The 20,779-nt window shown below is 37.2% G+C and overlaps 3 protein-coding genes across 3 annotated transcripts; 1 reads left to right on the top strand and 2 right to left on the bottom strand.

Annotated features, from left to right (window-relative positions):
- The first annotated feature begins 1,623 nt into the window (after nucleotides 1-1,623).
- Nucleotides 1,624-3,586, top strand: LOC113750196. Its single transcript, XM_027294170.1, has 5 exons — nucleotides 1,624-2,175; nucleotides 2,324-2,401; nucleotides 2,508-2,607; nucleotides 2,744-2,865; nucleotides 2,992-3,586. The coding sequence occupies exons 1-5, from the start codon at nucleotides 1,783-1,785 to the stop codon at nucleotides 3,217-3,219; spliced, it is 921 nt and encodes a 306-aa protein (XP_027149971.1). The 5' UTR covers nucleotides 1,624-1,782; the 3' UTR covers nucleotides 3,220-3,586.
- A 2,222-nt stretch (nucleotides 3,587-5,808) lies between these two features.
- Nucleotides 5,809-18,739, bottom strand: LOC113749605 (exocyst complex component SEC3A). The gene is made up of 25 exons (XM_027293397.1): nucleotides 18,425-18,739; nucleotides 17,055-17,125; nucleotides 16,366-16,446; nucleotides 16,188-16,255; nucleotides 15,984-16,086; nucleotides 15,287-15,435; nucleotides 14,726-14,843; nucleotides 14,113-14,217; nucleotides 13,378-13,479; nucleotides 13,130-13,267; nucleotides 12,323-12,451; nucleotides 12,159-12,239; nucleotides 11,988-12,062; nucleotides 11,178-11,351; nucleotides 10,933-11,086; nucleotides 10,788-10,852; nucleotides 9,490-9,660; nucleotides 9,326-9,405; nucleotides 8,617-8,698; nucleotides 8,199-8,296; nucleotides 7,987-8,095; nucleotides 7,811-7,879; nucleotides 6,848-6,913; nucleotides 6,690-6,779; nucleotides 5,809-6,261 (listed from the first exon to the last, which is right to left on the bottom strand). Exons 1-25 carry the CDS (start codon nucleotides 18,600-18,602, stop codon nucleotides 6,151-6,153), a joined length of 2,667 nt encoding a protein of 888 aa, XP_027149198.1. The 5' UTR covers nucleotides 18,603-18,739; the 3' UTR covers nucleotides 5,809-6,150.
- Nucleotides 18,740-20,070: 1,331 nt separating this feature from the next.
- LOC113749219 (dirigent protein 6) lies at nucleotides 20,071-20,622 on the bottom strand. Its single transcript, XM_027292898.1, has one exon. It carries the CDS (start codon nucleotides 20,620-20,622, stop codon nucleotides 20,071-20,073), a length of 552 nt encoding a protein of 183 aa, XP_027148699.1.
- Nucleotides 20,623-20,779: the final 157 nt, after the last annotated feature.

Genomic DNA, 20,779 nt, shown 5'->3' with positions numbered 1-20,779 from the left:
GGGTTCAAACAACTTGTCAAACTAATCTGAGTTGCTTGAACTTGACTTGAATTCGATCAACGCAAGTTCGAATCCAATTTTTGAGCAAGCTCTCGATTGAGCTGAATTCGTTGGAAGTTTACTCTAACCCCGAAAGCCAGCATGCTTTGACGGCTCTGTTTAGATTGTAAATTATTTGAGATATTTTTATTGTAGCACTTTTTGTGATGTGATGTATATGAGATAAAAAGGTGTGTTAGAAATTATAATGATGATGTAAGCAAATAAATTTTGACAAATAATCTTCAATCCAAACAAACTTGAGTCGATTGATAATCAACTAAAAATTCCTAATGGCAACTATTGAATCAGACACAGCGCGAAGCTTCTGAGTCAGATGGCTGCATGACACAGAATAATAGCCAAGTACAGAAAAGTCTAAACACCCCAAAGTTACGTTCGGAGAAAGGAACGCATATGCATGTAACTGCCGTTCACTTTCTTCTCCTATTAACATTAGATTAAGCCAACGGTCCCCAAAAGCGCAGCACACCAACACAAGTCCGCGTATAGATACCGAAATGCCACTTGTCCGGTTCACAATTCACAATCCTCCAGGATAGTCCCCGCAAAACTGATTTTGACCAAATGAATGCAAAATTCCACGTCTGTGATTCGCGGTTCAGCAAGTCTCCTCAAGTAGTACGTTGCAGTAGGGGCCAGGTATGCATGCGCGGTGCGAGAGGAGAAGAATTGTGTTGGGGAGCGATTTGGAAGAATTGTACAAATGATCTATAGTTTTGGAAATATACCTTATCTATAATGATTATCGGAATCAAATTTATTTAATTTTTTTTTATTTTAAAAAAAAAGACATGAACGTGCCCGAAATTTTGACGGTGGAGCCTCCGTTTCACTTTCACATACATATTGACTTTAGGTTCTAATACAAAATTGTGGTCCTATCAAACTTGGAAATATTATTTTTTTCCTAAAGGACTTTATTTTTTGGTTCATAGGCTTCCAATTCCTCAAGGAGAGAGGTGTTTTCAGGATCTTGGGAACTTTTCTCACCGTGGTGTAGATGTACATTGAAATGCAATGCATTGCAAGCATATAAATTGTTAAAGATATCCTAGTCATGACATAAATAAAACTCTTGATTGCTATTATTAAACTAGAAAATGTAATTTTTTCCCTTCATTGTAAGATTTTCCTTGTCATTTACTATCATGCATTTGTTTTTTTCCTTCCGTCTTACAATTGAAATGCCATATTGGAATTGTGATGCAAAAGTGACATTCTTTTGGTTATAATTAAGTACTCATAAAATTATCATGCATTTCTCATAGTTCAGATCATTTTTACCTCTTGTAAATGTACATATACGGTTAAGAAATAGTTTTACAATGTCAAATTATAAAATTTTGCTATAGTTTAAAATGCCATACTGGAATTGTGACGCAAACGTAACACTCTTTTGGTTATGGTCAAGGTAAGTTTGAAGAATTGTCCATGTATGAATGGGTAGAAAACTAAAAGAATCACGGGAAGGGGGGGGTGGTGGAGGAAAAAAGACTTAACTCTGCAAGAAAAGTGAAGAAACAAAGCAAAAGCTCATCCTGCATGGAGACAAGTTTGGCTAAGATGCTCCGAATCTTCTTCTTTCCGTGTCTACCACATCCCCCCAGTTATATACATGAAACTATATAAATCCCCTCCTCCACCAATAGTACAAGGAAAACTATCAGACCAGAGATATAGATCGTACAGCTGCCTTTGTATTCTAACCTACACAACATAATGGCATCCGCTACATTATTCAGAATGTCCAGACCCCTTGGTCTGCCTTGCTATCCTTCTTCTTCGTCTTCGAATAACAGCAAATTTTCATCAATGGTGTCTACTAGGTCTGTCAAAGCAACGTGTCTTGGCAGCAGCGGTGGCTTAAGTACAGAGAATTGGCTTTCCACTGGGCCGCCTTCTGGTCATGGTGAAAGGGCTCCCAAGGAAGTAAAGGTGTCCGTTTCATCTTCAGGGTGCCTTGTCACTTCCAAACCAAAGACGGACATGTGGGTTGACTTGGCTCAATTTCTTACAGATGTTGCTCAATTTGTAGTTCTACAGCTTAGGAGATTGGCTTTTTTTAATAAAAGAACACCTTGGAAGTTACATATGCAGATGTTCCTGGAAAAGGTATTTGATCTCATACCTTGAAAAAGATATACTTCTGATTGTAGTGTATATATAGGATTTAGAAATTGATGATACAAGAAAAGAATATTCACTGTTAAGAAGTCATTAGAATTTTCGGTATATATCAAAAAGAATCCTACTTCTGCAGGTGATAATGGATTGCAGATTCTTTGCAATGTTTGCTGTTGGAGGATCTTTACTTGGTTCAGGATTATGCTTTGTCGAGGTACTTAAAACGTTCTCATGATTCTCTTCAAACCCATAAGTACTGTTTCTTCTCCAGGTTACGAAAATATAAATACGAATCTTAGAAGTTATAGCAACACTTGCAGGGATTCTCCTTGATATTGGAATCATATTTGCAATATTTTCATTCCCTGTCTCAAGGGTCAGAGCAAGAACATCTTGTCCACCTCTTAATTGAAGCGATCGGTATAAACTCTATAGACTGTTGCCCTATGAGCTGTACTTTTTATAGCTTTCTGGTTTTCCTTTTTCGTTTCTGCATTAATCACAACGAACTAGCTATGAAGGAGATATACTGTCTCGTAACTGAAATTCTCTGCAGACATGTTTCTGGTTGCAATTACAATGCTTTTATTCGGAATGGAGATGCATGTCATGTTTGTAGGATCATCTGGTCTTGCAGGCAAATTGTCACGGTTTCTCCATCTATCAACCTCAACAAAGGTAAAACTTACATATCATGATACAAAACAGAATAAACGAACAAACTTAATACAAGCAGCCAGGTGTATATGTGGAAGAGTGTACAGCTTCTGATACGTAGATGATTGTTGATTTTTGGTTGATCAGGCAGTTCCATCAAGAGTTGGAATTCACACAATAATGCAAGCCAAGTCGAAAATCGGGCAAGCTGTCATAATGATGCTTCAAGTGGGAGTGCTGGAGAAGTTCAAGACAATACCTTTGGTTACTGGTTTTGACCTTGCTTGCTTTGCTGGCGCTGTATTTACTTCTTCTGCTTGCATGCTCCTCCTTTCAAAACTTGCTGGTAGTGGCAGTGGCGCTTTGAAAAGATAGTTTAGCCAAGAAAAGGGAGGACGAACTTGTTAGCATTTCTGCCAGCTGACTCAAACGCAAGCACAATTTTGTAGTAAAGGAATTTCTGCATGCATTTGTTGTATAGGGAATGCAAAGAGCTTGAATATGGAAGCAAGAAAGAACTTGAGGAAAGCCCTCATGCCAAGGTTTCGTGTAAGCAGAGTAACAGTGCAGCAAGAGAATAACCTAATAGAAACAAAGAGCTTCAATTGAATTGAGGCTGTTTGATTTATTCTTTCTTTAATTTTCCTATTATACTTGAACTTCTTGATGATGTAAACAAACAAAGATACATATCATCCTATTGTTTTGGTGTATAGATGAAAGAAATAAACTATTTCAGTAAGACAAGCATGGCTCCAAATTACGTTTAGTGTTTCATTATCAGATGCCTAGGGCATGGACAAAACGAAAATTCTTATGGCTACTTGTGATTATGACATTAGATGTATAATGTCCTGTTAACTTCTTCATTTCAGAAGGTAAAATGAATTAGGGGTGTAATCTTCATTATATATAGCCTTAAACAGAAAATTTTTGTTGAAGACAATAATTAAGAATTTCATTAAAGTTGAAGACTACACTTTATAGTTGTTCACCTCAGAAACCAACTACAAACCCCAGAGAGAGGAGGGCACGCAACCTCTTGAAACAAAATTGACCCCCTTCAGATCTATGCTCTTTTAGTCCTACACTTTCCCGTTCTAGCACTACCAACTAATTCTCCTTGAACGTTCTAAATCCCTTCCAAGAATCAGTCACAAACTATGCTTCACTAATGATAGTTTGCACAAAAGCGGGGACATGAGCCACAAAAATTGGAACAAGGCTGCAGTTTTCGCTGTTGTAACAGTTAATGCCAACCTAAGCAATTTCCCAGCAATGGAAGAATGAGTTCCACGCAACAACTTGTGCCAAGAAAAAATCCCCTAAAGATAAAACAATGTGATTGAATCTTCTGCCATGATGCTGCAGAACTGGAAACTCGAGGAATAAGTGACCCATTGTCACAATTTGTACAGTGATCACATACCTCATCATCTCACAACTCACTAGATCTTCTGTATACGATATACTTTTGTACGGTAATCACATAATAAAAGCAAAAGAAGTGAGAAAATTCTTTGTCCATAGACTCCTTACCAATTTGTGCCGAGAGACTGCAGGTTGAGATTCCTTCAACTTCTTTACAACAAAAGCAATTGTGAACAAACCAGAAGAATGAGCCAGCCTCTTAAAAATGATTATGCTTCGTGATGTTTGGCATAAATAGAACAGGAGCACTGTAGAACCCAAATTATAAAGTTGAGGTAAAAGCTTAACACACTCAAATATATGGGAGGAGACTTTGCACAGATTGTAATAGGTTTGAAGAATACGATTCTGATAGTATCAACAAAAAATGGAGAGCAAGCCACGCAGATAATCACTCTCTTCGAAGAAATTCAACAACAAAGCACCCAACTTATAATCCTATATGATTGGACATAAACCTACTAAAAGATGATGAAACAAACTTCTAAGAGTTATTAGGCTTGATTTTTTTTTTTTCCGGAGACGACAATTGTATTATATTCTAATCTATCCTATGCTACCAAGCCTTAAAAGGCTTGATGGTGGCCATCAGTCCAAAGGCTGGTGGTTGTTAGGCTTGATTAAACATGCGACAATTACTCGAATTTTAGTTTTTTTTTAATCTCAGTATTTTGTTTCCTTTATTCAAGCCACTTCCACAAACTGACAATTGCCAAAACCATGTCACTACATTTCCAGAGAAAAACTGTAGTACTGACCCTGAAGAGTGCCAAAAAATCCCACCGTAAGAAACAAGAGGGCAAAGTTTTCCTTGTGCACGCCATAAACTTCTATATCTTCGAAGAGTTCATGACCTGCCCGCCCAATCCACAGGCTTTCTCTTTAGCCCAAATATTCGATTTGCTTAAGGCTGTTTTTCCACAACTATCGACAAGCCCAAAACCTCCTCCTGGAAGTAGTGCACAAACATTGACAATCCTACATTATCTCCATACCAAGATTTTACACCTCCACACCCTGAAACGGCAGTTAACAAGAACTCAATTTTTCTCGAGACCCTTTGGCAAGATAAAGACGTCAGTCTAACATAGACTGACAAAATTAAGTACTGATTTAATAAGAATTACTCGCAGCAGAGCTTCTTAACAACCCCAATCCTCATATCTCGTATGGAATTGTAGTAAAAAAAATCTCTTTCGGGTCCCCGAAAGAAAGGCAAGCTGAGAATTGATCAGAGCTTAATCTACTACAGCACTTTTCTGGTCAGAAACCTAGAAGCTAGAACCAAGGAAAGAAATTTGACCCGTAACAATTTCTTTAATCCGCAATACTTGGTGTCAAAAGTTACGCAGAAAATGCAGTGTTAAGAAGCGAAAAGAAAATGCACAATGTTAATTGGCTTTGATCACTTCACCACATTATTCCGGAACAATTAGAATTGATCCGCATGAGAAAAGTACATATGTTTCAGACGATCGTCTTTCGTCCCGCTCAACAAGAGGCCGGGGGTTTTGGTAACATCAAACAGATAAATGCACTTAAAATTAACTCACATAAATGATACAGTAACATGAAGTCCATGAACATAACCGAGTAGGATAAAGAAAAGATACAGCTTATTACGCTACAATTTCCCTTTACAATCCAAGGTAGGACACAAGGATGATGTCAAAAAATAACCTAACAAACCAAAAATTATGCTTCAACGAATCATACACGCTGCTTGCTCTGTTCAAACTTCACACTGTGTTGCCGCAACTAATATTTCTATATTCACGGAATAAATTTAGGGAATAACTGACTATGGTAAACACGACTTTACACTACAATAAAAAATAAAAAAAAAACAGCTAAATTTTACAAAGAGCATCTGCTTTACATGGATGCCAAAAGTTCACTCATTTCTTTCACCGATGGGATGTTCTCAGAAGGGTAGATCTTAGCTACAAGTTGGGCAAAACTGTCATACTTGTCCAGGAACTCCTTCTGAAAATGAGTGCAAAAAATAATATATTAGATTTTCTAGAGGATTAATCATAACGTTACCTTACCCAAGTTAAAAGAAGAGAAATCCGGGAATGGCATCCATAAATTATTTCACAAAATAATTAATCAATGAGCAACATCTTACCTTTGAAGAACACCAAAAAAAAAAAAAAAAAAAAAAAAAAACACACACACACACACACATACAAAAACACACACGATATAGTCCCAAGAAGAAAAAGTAAATCTTCAGATGGGAACAAGGAAAACAGATGACAGGGAAGTAAAGGCGGATAACCTTCTGAGTAACACAAGCGCAAATAAAAACTCCTGATGTCCCGGCTACTAATCTAGCCAGAAGCATTACAAAACAATTACACATCATGCCAAATCCAGGAGGTAACAAAAAAAAAAATTCCAGTCCATACCTTGCATTTATCCCATAATGAAGGCAACAACTCCTCCGAGGTCAGGTTCTTTTGCAACTTCTTATACATTGTAGCAATGGCCTTGTCAACCTGTGCAGACATGAACTCATTGTCATCGAAAAATGGAGGAAAAGTAGAGCATTAATCCACAGACTTACCCCAGATAAGCTGGATTTTACCACCTTTCTGAGATCCATCTTCGACAATCCAAGCTGGAATGGGATCTGACATTTCAAAATACATCATCCATAAGGCGTTCAACAATGCTTGAGTTAAAAATCCCAAGGCTTCAGGACTACAAGGCCTAAAAGCAACTCCATTACATTTCGGCTACTGAATTCACAGTTTCAAAGAAAACCACATAAAAGAAAACATATACTGTGAGACTGAGCCAAGATAGCATCTAATCCAGTTGAGAATGCCTGTAGCAGTCTGTCCAGGTTGTCTACCTTTATGCACACTGTTATTATGGTCTATCTCACAGATGTTGTTGCTTTTCCCTTTGTTCTCTTTAGTGCTAAAACCAGGTCATTTAACCTTAAGTAAAAAACCATCCAAGTTTTGTAAACTTTTCAGAGCACTAACAAAACTACTTAAGATTACAAATAAGATGGTAAAAAAGTGCACCTAAAGAATAACATAAAATCAACATGAAACCCAAAATTACAAGGCCATGGAACAAAGCATTATCCTGGACCTACACTGAGGAATTAGTGGTAGCACATAACCTATTTGCTTAGCAGAGGAGAATGCACCTAAAGAAGGATGCTAAAACAAGAGGGTTACGCCCATTTTTTACAATGAGAATTTCACATTATTAAAAAGGTTCTGAAAGAAGAATCAAATTGACTCTACAAAGTAGAATCTTCCTGTGCTTAAAAATTAGTTCCTTCCAACGCTGACACCCCGAAACACCACCACCAAACACCCCCCCCCCAAACAGCAAGAAAAAAGGGACAACCAAATAGAGAGATAGCAAAGGAGGGATTAATGTTTATAACACTCACCACCATACTGTGTATTTGATCAACTACAAATAATTTTTGAAGGAAAGATCAAAATTCTTGTAATATAGCCTTTGTGGACAGATAAGTATTAGATAAAATGGAATATATGCAAACCTCTTCTGGTGTGATTGTGTACATTAAGTCCTCAATTCTTCGAGCAAACTGGAACAGACGTTCAAATTGCTGCAACAAAGGAAGTTTCCAAAACAAGCATAAGCTAAGTGAATACAGAAGCAGGATCATTTTACATGAAATCTTAAATATTTCAAGAATCAAGAAAGGATACTTACATAATATATAATTGTACTAATAAAGCGTGTGCAGGCTTGTTCATAAGCTTCACTTGCTTGGTGATAGAATTTGGCTAAAGTGGGCACAACATTTGCAAGGTCATACAGACTGGAAGTAAATAATTTTAGTTAGTGTGTGAAATTACCAATCCACAAAGGCAGTAGATCTGCAATTCATGCAACTGTGTATTTTGCATTTTGCCTTAGGGTACCTATTTTGAAATGCGGCATAGTTTTCTAGAAGCAAAATATCTGCATACTTTGGGTCAGCCTGCCCGATCTTGTCCAAAGTCACAAACATTATTGTAACCTGTCAAAATGATTTTTTCCCATAAATCTCAATCATAAAAGCTGTGCAACCCAAGAATACCCAAAAAGCCAAATCATATCAACACTAAATGGAGAACAAAAACATGTCAACAAAAGAAAACAAGACATAAGGACAACTCATTTTTCTATCAACAAGTTTGTCATATTTTGACAAGCCAAACAGCCAAGGCTTAATCATATTTCTTCATTTCTTAATTGCGTACTTCACCAAAAATTTGGGATGTGGCAGAGTCCATTTACATATTTAGGCATCCAGATAACAATTCAATTGAGTATACTGTTGCGTGAGCCAGAACTTACAAATTTTGTGTACGCCTGATCAACCAAATCCCTGGATTGTCCCTGGATGTACTGTTCCATGCGAGTTGCAAGAGTAGCAAATCTACATAGAAGGTATATAAACCCAGTGGTAATGCATGTAGTAGTCAACATCGCTACGACAAATTTAGCATAGAACTAGAATTCAAGGTTAAAAAAAATTTACAGAGCTAGCGTTCTAGAGAAATAAGATAATCATGTACATTTATAATTGAGCAGCAACTTCTCAATACTGAGATCAAGGAGAACACCAAAAATTCAAAAGAATAACCAGATCACATAATCAGAATGAAGAATTACTATGTTCATAAGAACATTTATTAACTATGAAGAACTATATTGGAGAGACATAAGGTAATCATGCACATTTTTATAATTTAGCAGGAGAGTCTCAATGCTGAGATCAAGGAGAACACATAAGGTAATCATGCACATTTTTATAATTGAGTAGCAGAGTCTGTAGAGTCATAAGGTAATCATGCACATTTTTATAATTAAGCAGCAGAGTCTGAATGCTGAGATCAAGGAGAACACCAAAAATTCATTCAAAAGAATCACCAGATCACACAATAAGAATGAAGAATTACTATGTTCATAAGAATAATTATTAACTATGAAGAACTACTTAAGTTGGTAGAGAAATGGATATCCTTCAAAATATTAATTTAGCATTAAACACAATTCAATCTACCTTGGTATATATGACAAAACTCCAACCTGCCTAACATTTCGCTCATTTCTTTCAATCTGGTGACAAGCCTCCTCCACAAACTGCAGCATAGTGTTCAACGAAATTAATCAAAATAACATTAAATACATAGGTATACAGTACAAATTTAGCAGGCTGCAACTCACCCGGCCAAACTGCATAGAAATTCTAGATTCCAAATCATCAAGCAATAGGCGTACAAAGCCTGCTGCATCAGCTTTTTGACCAGAAATATAACGTTCTGTTATTCCATGCATTGATATGCAGCGCAAGGGATCAATCTTGTATGCCCAATCCACCACAGCATAGAAGTCTTCCTAAATATCCAAGGGAGAGCCAGAAAAAGAAAATATTGCATTTAGAACAAAATTGGAACTTCTATTATGAATGCGTAGCTATATACACAGTAAACTCAAAATTCCTTTGCTCCCAAGAAGCAACACTAAGAAAATTTGAAAGGGAAAAAAAGGACTTCATGCCCATTATTGGTGACTATGCAAAGCGTAAGAAGATCCAATCAAGCGAACAATAGTTTGATCATAAACGCCATCTGTGAGGATGAAAAGAATTTGAAAGCATAGTCTCTTTGAAAGGCTAGAGAACAAGAGAAACCAGGTGACTTGTTCCCACATGAATTATTTCAAAGACCTTCAGTTCTACACTCAGACATAAACCAGCAACGCATTCCTGAGATGGGATTGGACTTCAGTCTACTTCATTAAACCAACATACCAACTGAAATACCAGTAAATGTTTTCTGGATCAGTGAACTTGAGTTGCTGTTGGTGTGTACAAATCTTTTATCCTCGTATGAAAATTCTACCAATTTGTAGCTTGTTCAAGTCTTTCTAGACTTGGAATGTAAGCGAATGCACGAATTCTGCAACCTTAATATCCAATTCACCTATTTATTTTTATTTTGTGGGAGACGCAGTAAATACACCTATCTATTCCTTTAAGTTGTTTGATTTGTCTGTCTCGCTGTGGCTTTCGCTCAGGTTTCGCTAATGAATAAAGAACCTATAAGCACAGAGGCACTTCTAATCAAGATGCCTAGCAACAAACAAAAAGAAAGCATTGCAATACATTTAATGTTGAAAAATAATTTGACTGTACAACAATTATCTGTCTAAATTAAACTATAATGCCAATAAAGGTTAGCAAGAACCATATGCTCTGAGTCCACAAAATCCTCCCAAATATCTTACATGTGACATTTTATGAGCTACAGACACTAATAAAGTGCTAATGCAGTGGATGAACATATATCACCTCTAAACAGAATGCTGACGATGCTTAAGTATCCTATATAATGTCAGACATCCATGGTGACAGAAACATTTTCTAAAAGCAATTTCATTTCGAAGATTTCAGGATTCATGATTACTTTTAACCCCTCATCTGTCATTCAAAGGGAAGCTCAGCGATTGCATAAATAAGATACCTGTATTCCGTCAAGCAAATCACGAAGTGATTCATTTAGTGCCTCCAGCTCTGCAGTACTTTTACCTACAGAATGACAAAAGATAATTGAAGCAAACTTCAAGTGGATGCCTGACAAAAATGGAGAACCCTATAGGTAAACTTACCAGATTTGCTGTCATTGTCATCAATGTCCAAGATGCCCAAGTCATCATCATTTCCATCATCATTGTCATTGGGCCCACCTTTTCCATTGGCAAGGCCTCCTGGTGGAACAAGTGCTGGAACTTCAAAGCACATAAAGTGTGCAAAGAATGAACTCTGAAATTAAGGCAATAAACATGTTTATCTGTGAAGATGACATGTCCTCAGAGAGAGGGAGGGAAGAGAAGTTATCAATTAGAGCAAAAACCTCATCCACAAGAAGTGGGATAAATATAGTGAGCATTTTCGCATAAGCTTCTGAAACCGTAGAGGTGTCTGCATTGTTCACATTTTGACTGGAACCCGTTGAACCTTCAAGCCATACAGTAGGATTTCGCGATGCTTTGGTACTCGCACGAAGCTCATTGGCAAATTCACGAGCCTATAAAGGTAAGTATTAAGAGACCATTCAAACTCCATGTAACAAACTCACAATTTATAACTCTATTACTATAAAACTTTCTTCCACTATTTCTTGATTTGCTTCTTGTGATAATCTAAGATGGGATACGCAAAATACACAAATCAAATAAAAAATGACCCAGCTTAGCAATTTGAAAGAGCAAAAAATTTAAGATACAACTAGACATAATTCATTTATTCAGTAATTTAGTGTGAACTATACCATACAAAGATCCAATAATCACAGTCATTCTCGAAGGGCAGCAAAGCGAGATGTTCAAATTAGACAGTAACATAGATATCACTACTGGCAAATTATTGCCAACTATTAGTTCCCCAAGGGCACAGGTATCCTGGACCATGAAACTTGTATAGAAGTAACATCAAAATGCTTTGACACCAATACAGTAGACAACCAATGATCAGAAAAATAAAATCAGATTCTCGCAAATAGCTTAATTATTCTGATACTTAAGTTCTTAATTACAATCATCACACAGATCAATAAAGAAATACTACACTATGAGACATGAAATCTAAATCCAAGCAATTTTCACACAGAAACATCATTAACTACAATTGAAGGAATCATTTGCACAAAGATAAGTTTTCCCACCTCACGGCGCAATAGTAAATTAAGGGAGCTACAGTAAGCTTTCCGCAATGGACCAAGGCAATTTTTATCGAGACTCTGCAAATGAAAGGACAGAACAAAACATCAAAGTGAGCAAAAGTATAACACCTCACAACTGGCAATTCATCAACCCAATTGAACACTTCAGCAGACCTTCAAGTGTTGCAGAAGGCGAGCATATGTCCTGCACTTATACCGCAGATCTGCATGATCCGGCCTCTTCAATTGTCCACGCTGTTTAATCAAGTGAACAGCAAATTCAGTATTAGCTTCAGGACATTGATTATCACTGCAAAGCAGAATTCCTACAAGAATACCTGAGAGAAATAACTCTTGTCACTTATCATGAAATCCACCAAGCTAGCAAAATAGTTTCTCAAGAACTCAGATGCTCTCCGAACAAAAGTACTCTTCAACTTGTCCAGTTCCGCGCGCTTTTCTCTTACCTGATAGAAGTCACTCATAATTCTCGTAAGGTAAACCAAAATCTAGAAGTTTTCATGATACTTCGCATTTCTTCAGAAAGTAGATAAACGCTGCACTTTTTTTACAAAATTAACATGTAATCATTTGCTGCACAACAACTAAAACCTTGACATCACTCAAAAAATATAATAAAAATAAAAAAGAAAAAAACCTTAATCTTTGCTAGGTGATCAAGAGAAATTACTTTCTTTTCTTTACCCCACATTTTAAGCACAAACACCAGGATTTCTGGGGCAGATGATCATGTTAAAAATTAATTCCAAAGGCACAAGCTATAATTGATTTTTCAAGAGCCAGAGGTCCCAGGTACTGCAAGAGATTCATGTCTATCATCACATACATGATTTGCTAAAGGGCGTCCTCTACTGAATCCCTATAATTTACAAATTCTGTCACTAAATCCTGCATGCTATCATCTCACTGTGTAGCATGCTAAGCTAACCCAAAAAGAAAGAAAAAAAAAGTCATAGCTGTCTAGTCCGCTGAAATACTTTTTGTTATGTTCTTAATCGATCAACCCAGAGCCCTTAACTGTTCAGAAATACATATCCATGTCAAGGATCATAACTACAACTACCACCAAATGACAAATTTAAACATAACAGTATATGCAAAAAGGTCCAAAGAAGTTTACATACAGCACGCATATCTGCATAGCAAGGATCCAAGCTAGGAACTTCAAGGCTGCGCAAAGCATTAGTTAACCATTCACATGCTTCAATATTTTGAAGCATCCTTGCCTCATCAAAGGAACCACCTGTTAGACATGCTGCATACTGCAACAAAATGAACATAATAACTACCAAATTTGATAATTGATAAAATAGACTTTTATAACTCAAACAAGGATTGCTGATACCACAACATAATTAAAATGTGGAAGTACCTCAGAAGGGATGCACAATCTTTCAAGAAGCTTATCAAGTTCCTCAACCAATGATTTGTTGTTCACAGAATGCATTTCAAGCTTGTTATTGCGAGTCTCTATCTGCCCACAGACAGAAAAATGCAGATCATTAGAACTTCAACATGCCCCTTAGAAAGCATAAAGTACTATTATTTTCCAGCGTGGACTAATTTAAATATCAAATGACATAAAATAGTGATGACTTTGCAAGTAGCAACTAGAAAGACAGCTCATCTTGTGCAATGAAGCTTTCTGACCCTCAGGACTTGAACAAATGAAACACATATTGCTGAGAGAAGCACAATCAAGTCAAACAAAAAGGCCTATTATTAAAAGGCTATTCAAAAATTTGAAAGTTTAGTTATGTGCTTTAATAAATATAAGTTCTTTCGGAAAAAGCACCCACATGCTACTTTCCAAAAAGTACATTTTTTAAGGAAAAAAATTAAGATAAAAGTAAAGTATAACAAACAAGAACAACTCACCAGTGCTTCTAGCTATTAAAAGAATACCACTGAAATCAGGTCAATTAAGACAAATACCAATAGCTGCACAGGATACAGTGAAATTCACTTCCCAGGTAAAATCAATAGAATAAGCAGAGATGCAACTGAATTATGTAAATTTAGGTAACTAAAAAGATTTTAAACAAAGGCAAAGCAAACAATACAGAAACATTTAGAAATCTCAGCTCAATTTCTAAGATGTACTCACCGATTCAATATCCTCTCTCATGTGTCTGAGCTTTACATTGAAAATGCCCAACCATTCATCCATGTCCTCAACACAATTAGTGGCAGACTCCAGTCCCTGCAATACCTGCAGACGATTTGGGAGACCAAATAATATGTATTGGTTTGGAGAACAAAGAACTCAGGCAACAGATCAAAACATTAACTACCATAGCTATCACAATGCAGTCCGCTAGAAAGGATGAAAAGTATTGTAAACAGTTTCAGATTCCAAGGACAGAAACAGAACAAACTCTGGAGGCCAATGGAAGTCAACTATTGAACATGAAAAGTAAAAAATCATCATGATGAAATGTATTGTTAGGTAATGAAGAATACAATGAGATTAAATATCTTCATTGCCGCAAGCTTATCAGAGGAGATATCGTGACATAAGTACTGGGCTAACATACAAACAGTGAGACTGTAAAGATCTACATTCATGATCTATTGTCTCATACTAAATCAAGGTTAAACTTACCATTAAGCAAAAGAAGGGAAACAATTGCAATCAATAGCAGAACAACCAACAGAATTTGGCCATATGCTCTAATAGGCCTTTAGAAACTATTCAAGAAATTTATTCAAAATCTAACCTCGTCCATTAAAGGCACATTTTCCAAAATAGCATGCACATTTGCTGCTTCCAAAGCTTGAAGTTCTCGCTTTAATCGCTCAGAAAATGCTTCAGCTTCACCAATACCCATGACATAGCTGCAAATGACATGATCAGTCTAACTATTAGCATCATTAGACTAAAATGGTACAAAAGAATGCTCTCAAGACCCAGTGCATACTGGCTTCTCAGGTAGCTTGTTTCTCATGTTGAAGTTCAGCCCAAAAATAGAGCAAAGATGCACAGAATCAAGCTAAGAATAGTTACAAAGGAGAATAAGTGCACAGAAAACAACATTACAAGCAAGAAAAGTTCCAAGTATCCATTGCCCAGAGATCTACAAGTCAATCTATAACTGACCAATAAAATCTATTATCTTGTGTATCTTTTTTCTTTTTACTGCTACATGTGTAAAAATGAAAGGAGATTTCTACAATGCAATTCGCATTATGTTTCACATGAATTAGGCATATACGGGCACATAAACACAGATTTATACACCATAAAGTCAATATCCGTGAAAGAAAATAAACATACGTACGTGCCTAAAAGGGCCTCCATATCCTCTTCCTCTGCTTGTGAAACAAGTTCTTTTTCAACTGTCACTTTCATGTCACCTTCAGCCCCTGCAACTTCAACCGGCCCATCTTGTTGATTCCCTAGTTGTTTAGGAATAGTGGGAGTATTTTCCTGTTCAAGTTCAAATAGTCAAAAGCATTTGAAGATAATAGGTTACTCATCACCATATACGAAAGTTAATAAGCATCTAACCTATTCAGCCAAAAAAAATTAAAATTGACATAAAAGAATCTACCTGAAGCTTAAACACAGTCCTCTTCCCATATTGCTCAATACAAATATCCAATCAGGACAGAGATTTCATTTTAAAGTCATAATTCATGTAGAAAACTAACTTCACATAATAATTGTTGCTGTGTTTCATAAATGCCAACATGCAGAACCCAGTTGATTGGTAATCTTAAAGGAAGCGGACCAAGTAAAAAGAGTTCAATTACAGTCACATCTGCAAATAAAGTCAAGAACTTCTACAATGCCTTCTCAGATAGATAAATTCATAAAGTTCGCAGCATCTTACAGCAAACAATAATGATGAATAGCTGAAAGGTTTCAGGACAAAAGAAAATATTTACTCAACCAGTACAAGATAAATTATAGAAGGAAAAATAAAACCAAATAAATAAAGAACGAGTTTTTCCTGAGCTACCGGGAGAAAATACCTTAGCCCAAAGAGCCATCTCCACAACATCTATGCCAACAACTTTGGGAAGACGACCTAATACATCTTTGCAGATGTTTAAAATGCACATCAGTAGGCGATTCCTGCAAAATAGTATATCAAAGACTTGAGACAAAATGGAGATAATTGTTACAATACTTCAAAACCTAATAAGGTATTTTTGGGCCGAGGACTCATAAGGTACCTATCATCAACATTGCGCATGGTCCACTGAGGTGGAGAAACACTCTGACTCCTAAGGTTATCAAAGCCCTGCAGGAATGCGATCAATCCAAAATAAAGTCGGAAACTTTTTTTAGCGCGGGATTTGGGCAATAACAAAAATAAAAAAATTTTCCCACTAGATGTGTTTTGATCAATACCAGCATAAATGTGCATCCACTGGGGTCATTTGTTACAACCTCAACCTTTGAAAGATGCTTCAGCTTGTACAATTTTGCAGGCTACAGGAGCAGAAAAAATTGCTTTTATCAGCTTAAAGTAAAATTACATACATGCACTTTGTCATAGAAACTGTCTTTCTATCTTCTACACGTCATTCCTCTCTATTCGTAAAATACGGGACCCAACCGTTTTTTTGACTGCTGCCATGAGTTCCAGAAAAATGACTCTCTTTGACCATGGCTCTCTTTTACCTATTTCACAACTTAATGTAAGGCCACAAACTGTCATATGAGCTGGCAATTGGTGGCATCCAAAGCACATAATTGAGTTTTTTCCTCTCTTGTCCCAGTTGCTAGAATATAACAAAACAACAATACACACTTGGAGCATTTGTAACATATTACTAACGGTAGTCTCTAAAGACATGGCAAGTTCACATGTTTCAAGCAACCTCAGATTGTCAGTGGCAGAAATCAGTATGAAGACTTTATTAATTTTTAGCACAGTGGAATGGAACCCATTGACCACACTTTTGAATAGCTTGATGTGTATGAGGCCTGCACCCCTCTCCCCCCCCCCCCCCCACCCCAAAAAAAAAATTTTTTTTCCAAAGAGAGAAGAAGCCAGGTATGAAGCAGCAAATGAAGAAAAGAGTGTGGAAGATTACCTCGAGAACTCCTCCAGTGGAATACTTTAGGACACGTAAAAATGCTTTAGTCCGCTGGCCTTTTGCCTTGGCTGCAGAAAACACATGAAGTAAGCTAAATTTTTGAATTAGTTATAAACGGACTTGTAAATGAATGGGATATTGAAGTTTCAAGCGTTCATATGAACAGGGTCAACCAATTTTCATTCCGTCTTGATATGTCTTTTCCGAGTCACAAAGACTACGGACAAAGATTAGGGATAGCATAATCTAAAGGAGATAAGGTGATGATTTTTTGGTTGACGGTGCACAAACACTAACCGAGTAACGGAAACTTTGACACGTAATGCAGTAACACAAACAAGAATGAGTGGCAGTAAAACACCACCAACTCTGCATTCCTCAATCTGTTGCTTATGAGATATTTTCACATGTTTTATCTTGTTTTCATTGTGATACTATTGTGTACCCACTAGGACTTACCTATTGAAGGCCAATTTTTCCAATGGCCAAGGTTTCATCTATGATTCCTTAACTTCCCTCTGTCTTCAAGAATCCAGAGTCACTAGGTTTACCAAACCTAGAGTTATTAAATTTGTAAAAATACTTTGCTGACCAAGTCATCTTTGGCATGTGCGCGAGTTATGATAGATTGTAGGGATATTTCTTGTGAAAAGAAAGAATGACTGATCCTTTCATGCTAATCAATCACCTGACAAATTCATGCTAATTCAGAAGTTCTAGGTAAAAACTTGAGAGCATTCAGAAGTTCTAGCAGCTGCACGTCTCAGAGCATTCATTTCGAGGTAATAATCAGTAAGCACTTTATGCCATGAGTGAAAAGTGACCTTTATTAATATAAAAACCCTATATACCGTCATTGTAGTACACACTAATAGAAGCATTTTAAACCGAGACACTTCAGTTTCACCAGTCACAATTATTGGTTAAGCCACTCGACACATTTCTGCCCTGGAGCAGGTAATCCCACCTCTAAACTGGGGGCTTGGTATGGGACAAAATTTGGAGTCAAGCACTAAAATGGATAGCTTCTCGAACCCGAAGCTCCGAAGACATGCTACGCAGTAGGTTAAAGTTATCAAACTGCATATCATTATTCCTTAACAATTCATGAGCTGACTTACAACAACCATCTAAACTCTACCAAAACTTACGACATCACAATCAGAGAATCCTTCACAGCCTATTGACTTGTTCCTTACATGAATTATACCAAGCACGCATCAAATTAATACCCCAACTTCCACAAAGGTGATTTCATTTGCTTCAAAAATTAAAAATGAAAATTAAACCAGCTAGCTCCGAAATTGAACTTAAGGAAAGTGGAAAGTGAAAACGCGGGAAAGTGATTAAGGAAAATGTGGACGTACTGGAGATGGCGAGAACCCTAGGTTTAGCCATCTGACCGCGGCCTAATTTGGCAGATTTGCCCCAGATCCCGCGGCTTTTGGCGACTCGGATCGACATTACGACCTTCTGCTTGGTGCCTTCGATGGCAGCTTCGCATGCTCTCCGGAGCTCCTCATCGTCGGCGCTCGATTTCGCCATGATTCCGGCAGAGTTTCGTTCTTCTGTTGGCGTAAATCCTCAAGCTTCGCACAATTGTCTCAGCTCACAGGTGGAAAAAACTGGATGAAAGAGACGAGGAATTAGATAGGAGCAGTAGTGGATTAAGGAAAATGTACAACGACGTCGTTCATCAGTTATTTGGACTTGGAGCACGCGCCAAATGGTACGTGGACTATTCGTTACGCCATTTGCTGCGTGTACTGTGTGCACAACCGTAACCAGAAAAGCGGGTCGGGCCATTTAGACGTCGGCTCCTAAGCTTCTCTATTTGTTTTCTTTTCCATTTTTACTTGGTTTTTTTTTCAATATCATTTTAGAAATGCAATTTAGAGTCGACAAAAACGATTTTCCTAAAACCATTTTGTAATATTTTAGTTCTCTGAGAAACCAAGAACAAAACGAATAATAAGTAACTAGAAAATTAGAGACGATAAAATTTGTTTTGCATATTGAGGTGAGATCGTGAGAGTTACATAATTTTTATTTTTTTTACTATTTTTTTTTAAATGAAGAAGATCAAAAGTTATTCTTCACTTACCCCTTTTAATGGCTTAAATCCATAACGTGTAGATTACGGTGAAGCGTCGTTTTTCAACTTTTTCTTTTTTATGGAATGCTATACATAGTCTTGCCTTTTTTTTCCCATTGAAAGCAAACTTCTTACTATTTTGAGATTTTCCATGGTTGTTGCAAAAAAAAAAGTTAGTCCATTTGAGCTGAAAATTATTTGGAAAACATTTTTATATTACTCACCGTAATATTATTTTTGGTGATGAGATATATACGATGTAAAAGCGTAATTGAAAAGCATATTTATGAAATCATCTGTTTAATCTACAAGTAAAGAGCTTTCTGTTGATCATCATTGACATTCATTAACACATTTCTTTGTATTTTGGCGCACCATACCGTAAATGCTTCGTTAAGTACCGTCTTGATAGGTAATGGGGTGCCTGGGAGTGCTATTACAATATACTTGAACTACTTTCTGTCCTCTGCCGAACAAAAAAGAACCTTTTCTGTCAACTTATTCCATAACTTTTTTGCAATTATTAATTCAACCTTCTCAGGTCTGTGTTGAAAAATCTTCTCAGCTCATGATAATGTAAAGGACAGGGAAAAAAAAAAAAGGAAGCATCAAATTTTGTATATTGAAGTGAGAGTTACTTCAGATTGTAGTTTTACATTGGATCCTTTTCCCTGCATCATTGATCTTAGGTGCAAGTATCAGGCAAGCAGCAAATCTCGTTCCCTTTGATTAAACTGTGACGCATGCCTGCTGACTTGGGGTACACTTCAGCTCAAGATACGGTGTGTGTTAAAGTCAGCGACAGATGATGGAGAATCTCCTTCATGTATATGATTAAATTTTCCGCAGCAATATAGGATGAGCTACAATCCAAGAAATCAAGAACAAAATGAAGTCCCAACAAGAAGTAGCGTTTCATCATCCAGGTATGATCTGGGACCGATTAGGGAATTTCAAGTGCAGTTTTACATGATAAGTTGCGTCTGAATGAGATGATCCCTGCTTATCTGTTTGTGCAAAAATGGCGAGGCCTCGAGCAAAAGCAAAAGAGCCTGTTCCACCAACAACCATCAGCTCCTTGTTCTCCTTGTTGGCTAACTCCTTGGCCTGAATACTAAGGCTGCCAGAGTGCTTGTGGGAGTTGAACGTGAGGTAAATAATGTTGAACGGTGAATGGGCGAAATGATCAATGGGAATTATGAAGCCTTGAGCTTTTCCAACCACCCTGGAAGTGTTCTCAGGTCCCTCTGTGAGGGTGCGATGAAAGACCAGGGCTCCGGCATCTGACGGGGCCACTGAGTGCAAATTTGAGCCACCGATTTTGGGCTGTTGAATGTACAGAGATAAGGCCAACCAGGGCCTGGAGTCCTTGGCCGGCTTTCTATGCGGTAAGGGAGAGAGCAATGCCAGGAGTGCTACTGCTATTACAGCTAAAGAAACCGCAATACAGAATATGACCCTTGGAAGCATAATTATGCGGAGAGCTTGAAAGTTTGTTGCATTGCCATTTGTTTAGCTTGTGTTAGAGCTACCTTAATACATCCGTTCTTAGTGTTTTTGCTGTGTTTTGGCCACCTAATCCACCTTCACTTACTTTCCTAATCCTCTAACATCTTTCAATCTATAC

This window comes from Coffea eugenioides, chromosome 10 (genome assembly GCF_003713205.1).
Source record: "Coffea eugenioides isolate CCC68of chromosome 10, Ceug_1.0, whole genome shotgun sequence".
NCBI lineage: Eukaryota > Viridiplantae > Streptophyta > Magnoliopsida > Gentianales > Rubiaceae > Coffea > Coffea eugenioides.
This window is presented reverse-complemented; position numbering and strand designations above follow the sequence as displayed.

Excerpts from the sequence above, each read along its gene's own strand:
- LOC113750196 (XM_027294170.1), top strand. The coding sequence starts at position 1,783 with ATGGCATCCGCTACATTATTCAGAATGTCCAGACCCCTTGGTCTGCCT. Across the intron at positions 2,402-2,507 it reads CAGGATTATGCTTTGTCGAG|GGATTCTCCTTGATATTGGA; the intron begins GTACTTAAAACG and ends CAACACTTGCAG. Across the intron at positions 2,866-2,991 it reads ATCTATCAACCTCAACAAAG|GCAGTTCCATCAAGAGTTGG; the intron begins GTAAAACTTACA and ends TTGGTTGATCAG.
- LOC113749605 (XM_027293397.1), bottom strand. The coding sequence starts at position 18,602 with ATGGCGAAATCGAGCGCCGACGATGAGGAGCTCCGGAGAGCATGCGAA. Across the intron at positions 16,087-16,187 it reads ATGCGCAATGTTGATGATAG|GAATCGCCTACTGATGTGCA; the intron begins GTACCTTATGAG and ends ACTATTTTGCAG. Across the intron at positions 12,240-12,322 it reads ACAAGAGTTATTTCTCTCAG|CGTGGACAATTGAAGAGGCC; the intron begins GTATTCTTGTAG and ends TTGATTAAACAG.
- LOC113749219 (XM_027292898.1), bottom strand. The coding sequence starts at position 20,622 with ATGCTTCCAAGGGTCATATTCTGTATTGCGGTTTCTTTAGCTGTAATA.